This window comes from Sitophilus oryzae, unplaced genomic scaffold (assembly GCF_002938485.1).
Source record: "Sitophilus oryzae breed Bouriz unplaced genomic scaffold, Soryzae_2.0 scaffold_1790_pilon_pilon, whole genome shotgun sequence".
Taxonomy (NCBI): domain Eukaryota; kingdom Metazoa; phylum Arthropoda; class Insecta; order Coleoptera; family Curculionidae; genus Sitophilus; species Sitophilus oryzae.
The window spans coordinates 185,889-196,707 of NW_022146491.1; the positions used below are offsets into that span (position 1 = coordinate 185,889).

Below are 10,819 nucleotides of genomic sequence, written 5' to 3' on the forward strand. Positions count from 1 at the left end.
GTGCCGGTCAGGCGCTGTGCACAATTTTAGAGGCCATAAGTGGGCGTGCTATGTGCGCAAACTAGTCACCTAACTAGTGCCCGATTCCGAAAATTGGAACCACGAAACAATAAAGAAAACAAAGATTATAATCTGTATAATCTGTGCTACCGCTTTCCTGTTCAGAATATTTAATAATTTTGCGATGTGTTTTTTTTATGGCTGTTAAGCTATCTTGTACTCTTCGCACTAAAAGAGGTTCTAAAAAGAACAATGTTCGACTGCAAGGTCTGCTAGTAAACAATTTTCAGCTTAAAGTAACATTTTTTTTTTCAGCTTAAACAACACAATTCATTTAAACCAAAAACTCGTAATACAAAACTAAAGTGTCAAAACAAATGAATGGCAGGAAATAAATAAATAAATGCGGCAACTTGACATTTTTTTACAACAGAGCTCCCACGTGAATCCCCAGCGCGAAATTTAAATTCCAGTTAGTCAGCACGGCGCCGGCTCCGAATATGTCCATGGTTGGCAACAATGAATTTAAAAATCGCGCCCTTGATTACGTAACTAAAAGTTTAATTAATGAAATATAGTTTATCATGTAATGCCTAGAGTAAATAGGATACATACAACAGGATATAAAAAAATCACAGTTAAAGTGGAGTCACGAATAACTATTCTATTTTCAGTTGGTTATGCTGATTCAGTAAGAAGCCTGAACATGATCCTAGCCATGTTAGATGTCCTATGCTCTTTTGCAACAGTGTCAGTAACTGCCAGAGTTCCTTACAGGCGTCCAGTTCTGAAACCTGCTTCAGAAGGCGTTCTGAAACTGAGCAAAGTCCGTCATCCATGTTTGGAGAACCAAGAACACGTGTCTTATATTCCAAACGACGCGGAATTTGATAAGAACGACAAGTTCTTCTTTGTCATAACCGGACCTAATATGGGAGGCAAAAGTACTTACATTAGGTGAGTTATTTTTATTCAAGATTTTTGCTTTCTATAAAATTTAAATTTGATTTTGAGTTAAAATATGGTTGTATAAACACTCTATTGTATAGACGGAAAAGGAAAGGTATGAATATAAAAAAAGTATTTGAGAGACTCCTTTCTTAGTCTTTTGGTCAATGAGTTTGACATATTCGAAAAAATGATACTCAAAACAAACCACCTATGTATTCTCGGTTTGACGGACCGGTGGGGCTTGTGTGCTTCAATGACTCAGAGGGCTATGTCGGCGGTAGGTAACTACTGGCAGGGTCTCCCATGCCGAACAGGTCTCTGAGGAGAGGCCAGACAAAGAAGAATACAAAGCACACCTCACTAACACACTTACACATACATACACTTACACACACACACATTACACAAGCTAATCCAAGGTGTCACGCGATCCGTGCCGATGGATGAATGGCACCCGTGCCTCAAACGGGTGTCTCAAACGGAGCCTATGGGATACCGGGCAATCTCCCATAGTAACATGCCTTGCGTCTGCACTGGGTGCTCTGCAGGCGTTGACCTTCTTTCGCCCCTACTCGTGGGAACTATGGACAGAGAACATAAAAAAACCAAAAAAACGAACGAGGAGGACTCAGAAATGAGTGACTCCTCAAGAAATGTTCCGGAGAATCCCGAAAGGGAAGACTCTGGAGCAGAACCAGACACCGACGCTGGGCCAAGTACAACGAGGGCAGAGTCGTCTGCGGATCGTGAGAAACAGCCTGCCGAGGTGTCAAATATAACCACAGGACTTGGAAACATAGGCCTGCGGAACAAGAGAATTTCAGGAGCACAGAAAAAGAGGATCCTGAAAGCTAAAAAAATAGCAGAAGGAACCTGGACAAGGGAGAACCCTGCTAAGAAATATAGGGCAAAGAGAGGAGGGAAAACGGACAAACCCGGACCGTCAACCTGCTCCACTCCAGCCAAGAAAAAGGAGGAAAGTACGGGCAAAAAAAAGACCGCACTCGGACTCTCTACACCACCTGTGGCCAGTCTGAGGAAGAAACCCAGGAGCACGGAAGTGCAGACTGGTGTTTCTTACAGTGACGCCTCAAGGGAACTTAGGATGGCGGTGATTTCCAGACGCCATCCCGAGACAACACTGAGTCAGGAGCAAGCGGACCTGATTCAAGCGAGGCTGTTGGCGGCATTGACTGAAACACCTTCAGGGAGCCAGAGTCCGCCGCAGTTTGAGGGAACTAGGTACGTGGGAGGGATTCTTTGGATCTCATGTGCCAACGACCTCACCAAAGAATGGCTGCAGCATACTGTAGCCGGCTTAAACAATCTCTGGGAAGGGGCGGACTTGACTACGGTCAACTCTAAGGACCTTCTTAAGAGACCAAAAGTCCTCGTCTGGATACCAGAGACAGTCGAGGAAAGTGAAGTCAGTACCTGGCTTGGGCGTCAAAACCCTAGCCTGAATGTGGGAGACTGGCTTACACTAAGCAGGAAGGTGGAGAAGAATGGCCAAACCATCGCCTTCTCCATCGACTTAGCGTCTTTTAGTGCCCTTGAGCAGACCCAGTTCTAGGCTTACTATAAGCTCGGACGGGTCTTCTTCCGGGCACTGAAGGGCGCTGAGTCTCGAAATGAGGGTCGTCCAGGCGAACCTGCACCACAGTAGGGCAGCTACGGCTGTCCTCTGTAAGGTAATGGAGACCTGTGACATTGCCTTGATACAAGAACCCTGGATAAACCAGGGTCAAATAAAAGACCTCAAGGGAGTCGGGGTGGAACTTATATACAGTAGAACCTCTGACAGACCTAGGACCTGCATACTAATTAAAACACACATAAAAGTACTGCCCTTACTAAAATTCTGTAACAATGATCTGACAGCGGTACACATAAAAACGAACGGAGAAGGGCCGAAGGACATTATAATCGGATCGGCTTATCTTCCTTTCGATGACCCTGATCCACCACCACCAGAGACTGTGGAAGAGCTAGTGAGGTACTGCAGAGGAAATGGATCTCAGTTGATCATTGGCTCGGACGCAAATCCGCACCACACTCTCTGGGGAAGCACAGACACAAACCCTAGAGGCGAAGCTCTGCTGCAATTCTTTATGGCAAATAATTTAGACGTAATGAATAAAGGTAACAGGCCTACTTTTGTGACCACACAAAGGCAGGAAGTTATAGATCTAAATTAGCCACCACTTTGTTAGCAATTTCATAAAAACTGGAGTGTGTCAGAGGAGGAGAGTTGCTCGGACCACAAACACATAAGGTTTGAAATCTCGGGAATACAAAGGACCGTAGAAACCTACCGTGATCCTCGGAATGCAAATTGGGAAGCCTTTGGGGCAGACCTAACTAGCAAACTGACGAGTATCAAATCAATGGTAAGGAATGCGACTGAGGTGGAACTGGTCGCGGAGCAATTGACTGACGCGATCAGATCTTCTTTGAGGAAAACTGCCCCAGACTGTCAGAAGCCACAAACTGGGCAACACACCCCTTCTGGGGAAGCACAGACACAAACCCCAGAGGCGAAGCCTGCTGCAATTCCCCTATGGCAAGCCAATTCTAGACGTGGGGTATCCATTCACACAGAGATTCAACTGAGAGGGACCACACAGGAATTGAATACAAGACCAACCAGACCTGGAATAATTGGACCGTCCAGCTAGAGGCAAGGAGAAGGCAGGTAAGGAAAAACTGGAATAGGGCAAAAGATCCGGCGATTGGGGGAATATAAGACCTCTTTGACCGAATATAACAAGGAACTGAAGAGAGCAAAGAGATTATCTTGGAGGAGGTACTGCGAGGGCATTGATAGTACCTCAGAATGTGCCAGACTTCAAAAATACTCTCTAAGGACTCTCAGACCTCAATTAACTCTCTTGTAACTAGTGCAGGAGAATACATTATCCACTGGGAAGAGACGCTGACCGAACTCTTTCGGGCACACTTTCCCAGATCAACAGCCTTGAGACAATCCCCAGAAACCTGGAAGAGTAGTGGACTTGAGAACTTCACGAGAAGAGCCTCAAGGGAAGACTGGCAGGTTTCCAAAAGGGTGATTGACCAATCAAAGTTAAAATGGGCTATAAGCTCATTTGAGCCATACAAATCACCGGGACCGGACGGTATTTGTCCAATAATGCTCCAGAAAGGACCAGACTCTACTGACGAGCAAACTTTGTACACTACTAAGAGCTAGTCTGGCCTTAGGATATATACTGAGAATTTGGAGGCTGACCAGGGTAGCTTTATACCCAAGAATGGGCGTCTGGACTATTCTACGGCAAAGGCTTTAGGCCCATCAGTCTTATGTCGTTCGTACTAAAGGCTCTTGAGAAACTAATGGACAGGTATGTTAGGGATGAAATAATGGGGGAAAAGACCATTTCACCAAGACCAGCATGCCTATACAGCAGGAAGATCAACCGAATCGGCACTCTATCAGCTAGTAAGCAAAGTGGAGTCGACGTTCGAAACAAGAGAAGTGCTTTTAGGGGCATTCCTCGACATAGAAGGGGCGTTTGATAACACCCTCATTTCAGTCACTGACGAGAGCTACAAGGAACCCTCGGATTAGAGGAGACCTGCTGCAGGTGGATAGACTGCATGCTCAAAAAGTCGAGTGGCATATACCACCCTCCTAAATGAGACTGTTGCGGTCCGGGTGGCGGGAGGATGCCCGCAGGGGAGTTCTCTCCCCTCTGCTGTGGAATCTCGTTATGGACGGACTGCTTAATAGTCTCAACAGGGCTGGTTTCAACACTCTGGGATATGCAGACGATTTGGTCGTGTTAGTCAGAGGTAAGTTTAACACAACAGTAAGGGAGCAGAATGCAAAGGCCTTGAAGATTGTGGAATTATGGTGTGACACAGGGAGGGACTAAATATTAGTCCTACAAAGACCGTAATAATCCTCTTCACCAAGCGCAGAATACTTGAGGGACTAGGCCCTCTGAGACTCTGCGGCGATGAGATTGCTCTCTCGGGGGAGGTCAAGTATCTAGGAATCACGCTTGATACCAAACTGACCTGGAACCGACATTTGGAAAATGTCACAAGGAGGGCGGTGACTACACTAGCGGTAGTCAGACGCTTTCATGGAAAAATCTGGGGCCTTAGACCACAGATGGTGCACTGGCTGTACACTGGAGTAGTGAGGCCTTCAGTAACATATGCATCCTTGGTATGGTGGCCTAAGGTAATGCAACAAACAACAATGCTCAGCCTCAGCAAGGTGCAAAGACTTGCTTGTCTGAGCATAACAGGGGCCATGAAATCAACGCTCACTGCATCAATGGAGGCGCTTCTGGACCTTCCGCCTCTTCACATAGTGATCTAGGCGGAGGCAAGAATGGGACTTTATCAACAACAAAGTGTCTTGGGAAATAGGACAGAAACAGGACACTCAAAGATGGGAAATCCTATTGAGGGACCTCTACTCCAAATGAGATCGGACCAAATGACCCCTCTTTATCACTACCACAAACCATTCGAGGTAAACAAAATGGATCGAGGAATGTGGACAGATATAACATTCCTTCAGGATGGACTAACCTGGTATACAGACGGGTCAAAGACCGCTGAAGGAACAGGAGCTGGAGTATTTGGGGAAAGACCAAGGGCAAGTTTATCATTTTCCTTGGGTAAACACTCAACCGTATTCCAGACAGAAATCTTCGCCATTCTACAATGTGCGAGAGAAAACAATAGAAGAGCTTATTCAGATAAGCTCATCAATATATGCTCAGACAGTCAGGCGGCACTTGGAGCGCTTATGAGCCCAAAGGTTCGTCGAGACTCGTCTGGGAATGCCTAGGTGAACTGGAAGCTATGGCTCGACGGAACAGAATTAAATTATTCTAGGTGCCGGGCCACAGCGGCATCCAAGGCAACGAAAAAGCCGATGAGCTAGCTAGGCAAGGATCATCGGCATCTTATCTTGGTCCAGAGCCAGTACTGGGAATACCCAAATGTATGGCCCGTAGTGCACTAAAACTCTGGATCAGGAAAAAGCAGAATGTCCACTGGAGAAACCGACACGGGCACAGGCACAGCAAGGCTTTTATCCAAGGACCTAGCTCCAAAACCGCAAAAGAACTGCTAATGCTTAGCAGGAATAAATTGCGGATTACAACAGTCCTCTTGACAGGACATATGGCTGTCAAGTGTTACCTGAACAAGCTCAATCTGTATCAAGGAAGTCTTTGCTGCAGACTTTGCGCTAAAGATCCTGAAACAGCGGAGCACATAATATGTCACTGCGAGGCTCTGGATCGCAAGCGACACTTTTTATTTGAGAAAGCTAGGCTAGAACCGGAGGAACTATCATATCAAGGACCTGCATAAGTTAGTGCAGGGCACAGGGATAGGAGAATGGGTGCAGATATAAAAAGGGGACAAACACAATAGACCTCACAGTAATGCAGTGTTTCCGGCAGAGGACGCGGCCCCTTTATTGTGGAAAAAAAAAAAAAAAAAAAAAAAGGAATTTTGGTATTATGGAGGTAAGTAATAATTTTTGTTCTTTTAGGTCTATAGGTGTAGCTGTGCTTATGGCCCATATTGGCTGTTTTGTACCTTGCGATTTCGCAGAAATCTCTCTAGTCGACGGAATTCTTGCCAGGGTTGGTGCAGACGACTGCCAACTCAAAGGGTTGTCTACTTTTATGCTGGAGATGGTAGAGACATCCACAATACTTAAGGTGAAAAAAATAATATGTTTTTATTACATGAAATGTTCTATCCTAAACATTATTTCTGGGTGTTTATACAGGGTGTCCCAGAAATAAGTGCAAGTATTTTAACTGGTAGTATAGTTCAACCTCAGAAACACTTTTTTGAAGTATTTTTTTGAAGTTTTTGGATTTTTTTAGTTTTTATTTAAAAAAAAATAATTTCTTGATAATATGGCAACATAGGTAGTAGATTAAATTTACAAGAAAGAAAATCCAGAAAAGAAATTTTAGCAAAAAATCATTTTTTTGGAAATTTTCAAAGTAAAATAACTCCGTTATTTTGGACATATTTGAAAAACAATAAAGAGAAAATATGTTTCTTTTATCGAGGACTACCACCCCTTAAAATACTTGCACTTATTTCTGGGACACCCTGTATATTAGGTGATTTAAAAAAATTATATAGTCCAATTCAGGAAAGATGATGATTGTGTCGAACTGAATATTCCAATGATCCTCTCCTATGTCTATCTATATTTGGTTTGATGTAACAGTTATCCAGGGGCGCTATTCTGTACAATCGTCGGTATCGGTAAGTTACCGACAGCTATCGGTATGTATTTGTATATAGTAAACATGTGTTGATTGTTGTTGTCATAGTTACCGATCGTTCCTATGGCAGATATCACAAATTTGTACCGACGACTCTCGGTATCTCTACCGTGAGGTTAACAAGGGCACGGTAGAGATACCGATCCTCGTCGGTACAAACTTGCGATTCTGATCGGTAACTATGACAACAACAATTAACACATTTTTACTATATACAAATACGTATCGAGAGCTGTCGTAACTTACCGATACCGACAATTGTCGATGCCGTGTACAGAATAGCGCCCCAGGTTGATAAATTCGCCTATCCTTGTTTGGGCCAGGAGGATTTGGGTCGTCACCAGTCTTAAGACAATAAGAAAGTTGCCTCACTCTGGCGGTTGTAAATGTCTATTTATCAGCTTTCGTGAATGGGATTATATATTTTTTTAATGAAACATTACCTACGAATTTGTAACAAACATTACAGTCTGATAAACCGATGACACAACGGGGCAACGGTAAGGGGAACATAGCTTTCTAAAAACATGGCCGATTTCATTCATAAAATATCCAGAGACGTGCCAATGAAAATTTATCTGGACTTTTTAGCATTTTCCAGTCAACTTATTATATTTTATTTTAAATACATCTATATTTTATTTAGTGATTTACTATACAGGGTGACCCGAACTGTATTCCGAAAACTTTGGCAGCATATTCTACAGATAAAAATAAGTAAAAAAGTTTGTGTAAATGTATGTCCGAAAATGCTTAGTTTCGCAGATACAGGGTGTAGAAGTTTCATTTTTATTATGATTGTTGTTTGTTCCCAGTAGTTAGTATGCAGAAAAAAAAATCGTGGGTGTTTGGGAAGGCTCGAAATCTCGAAAGGATAGTTGGCGCAAAAACACATATTTGTTCTATTTACCTTAAACGATATCGTCTGTTATCGCCGCATTATCCTAACTATAGCTTGAAAATTGTTAAGTGCAAGTTAGAAACACTTGAATTTTTTGGAAAATAAGTGGAATTGAGTTAGTGTTCGAACGTGGCTCGCGCTGTTAAAACTCTGAATTCAAATCGACTATCTCGACCCAATCTAATTAGACAATAATTGACTTGTAGCTCTTCTCAAAACCCTTTTCTTAACCATTTCTCGCTAATTTTCTTCGACAGGCAAGTATCTGAAAATCTTTATGAATAAAAAAAGTTACACGATTGCTGAAAAATTGCTATTATTCAAAAGTAAAGATGGGTGGTTAATTTTGAATGGAAAAAAAAAACACCTATCGATTTTTTCCTTACCTCTTAAACATATGTAAAGCATACGATCACTTTCAACAACTAAATAAAAAAAGTGTTCAATATCGAATGTGGTTCTTATGTTACGACGTGTTATGCGTTAAAAAGTTAAGTTTTTTTTTTTTTTTTTTTTTTTTTTTTTTTTTTTTTTCTTGTTATAAAAAATGGACACCCTATTACCACGCTATACAAATAACACTAAGCTTTGACACTCGCCAATTTATCCCACGCTCGAATTTAAAACGCTCCGACGATGCGCTAACTGAATTAAGTGACCGACAGTCAGCCTCATTCAGTCGATGCATAGCCTCCACCGGTGGCGCGTATGGCCGTATTACGGAAACGATTTTCAATTCGATTTTTTTTCTCTGACATTTACAAAGATTCAAACAAAGAAATATATTTCATTTTTTTATTCAATTTTATTTTTATTGATGGTAATGGGGGAAAAGGTTTTCCGGTATGTGCGGCTGCTGAACGGGGGTGGGGGGATGGCGCCGCGGGCATGATGGTGCCACACAATAATCTATCGGGAAATAATCAAAATATTTTCTGTTTAATTTTTCAATTCAAATTCAAATTACTCTCTCAATTCAAAAGTATATTATATCAAAACGATGAGCTGATCTATCTTATCTTGGGAGGTTGCTAATGTCAAGTGACATTCTTTTTTATTTAGTTTCCTCATTTGAGGCTATTTTTATAAGCCTTTATTTAACTTGCTTTGTATGTACTAACTCTGTTTTTTTTCTCAGGGTAAGATTTCGACAGACGATGACAGAAGAAACGCAGATGACCGTCCATACCAATCTATTCTAATTTTACATAAAAAAAGTTCTAATTATTTTTAAGTTATCTATGGATGGGTTTAAAATATAAATCCGTCATACGTCGTCGTGTCTTGTTGTTTTTTACCAGCTTTTATTGGTTTATTATAAAAAAATGACAGATCGTAATTTCAATTTTATTGGTTTGGCAGAACGATGAACGACAAACACGGACGCCCGATGGTATGAACTCGCCTTTAGATTTTAGGATTTTAGTCATTTTTGACGCTTGTCAAAGTCCTGCCAAATTATAGCTCTATAATCTCTCGTGTGACTTTTGTCTCAACCCACATACCCTGCCGTTTGAGAGTGATGCGTTTTTGCATCGGTATTATTACGTGTGATTCTCCTGTCGGTCTTTGTGACAGTCGAAGTCAATTGGAGGAAAATCGAGGGAGAATTAAGTTTAGGCCCAGAGCACCAGTTTAATCTGTTAATACTCGCCATCACAGCAGAAAGTCTCTTATTAACACCAATCTCTCTCTCTTGTACACCATCTCAGTAGATAAGTGCATCTCGTATAAGGTAGAAGGATCAAACTAAACAACTATACTAAAAAACTGGAGTAGCTGTAAAATATCGAATCACACGATAGACAAATAATGGATTTTAGTTCGACCTGCCAGACAAAATAATGTCCAAAAGGTACTTGGTTTACAAACAAATTCAAGAATTCAAAGTTAATTAACTCACCTTTAACGGCTATAAAACTTACTATAGTTATATCTTATATAATAATCAGTATGTTTTATTTACCTTATGTTGTTTATTCTATCTCCTGTGGATCATTCACAAATTTGTATTGACACTAAACGCTCTACTATTGATATTATAATAATAAATGCGGGAGGTTTCATAAAGCTTGAAAGTACAACTTAACTAGTTCTCTTTCTACAATTTTTTTTTTTTTTTTTTTTTTTTTTTTTTTTTTTTTTTTTTTTTTTTTTTTTTTTTTTTTATCTATTTATTTATACATACTGAAACTACACTTCGATTACAATTCTCTTAACCTCCAGTCTTCTACTATTGAACAGTTTTTTTTTCCACCAATATTCTTGAATAATCACTTGTCAATCTCCTCGCCGAATCCAACATCGTTATAACATATTTCCTGCTATGCCGATGTCCAGTGCTCATCCCAACATTTATCTATTGTACCAAAATAAAATAAAACTACTTTCCGCACAATTTAAAAATGATCACACAACATCTATCCACTGTCAAAGGATCCTTCATTCGCTTGCGACCCCAGCACTATTCAAATACCTCGTATAGTATCATGCCTATGTTTGTTCGGCGGCGTCCAACAATACTGCATAACGCTAAAACTCTTGAACACCACTTCTTTTCATTGTAGGAAATTGCAATTTGGCATGTAGGTTCAATCCCGATGACAATACATTTTCCTTTGCAGGCATGACCCGAATGCCACGAAACGCCACATCACCCAACCACATC

General features: G+C 41.3%; 1 protein-coding gene across 1 annotated transcript; it reads left to right on the forward strand.

The window, feature by feature from the left end:
- The first annotated feature begins 589 nt into the window (after positions 1-589).
- On the forward strand, positions 590-7,773 carry LOC115882633 (DNA mismatch repair protein Msh2-like). Its single transcript, XM_030900824.1, has 3 exons — positions 590-957; positions 6,494-6,665; positions 7,720-7,773. Exons 1-3 carry the CDS (start codon positions 590-592, stop codon positions 7,771-7,773), a joined length of 594 nt encoding a protein of 197 aa, XP_030756684.1.
- The last annotated feature ends 3,046 nt before the right edge of the window (positions 7,774-10,819 follow it).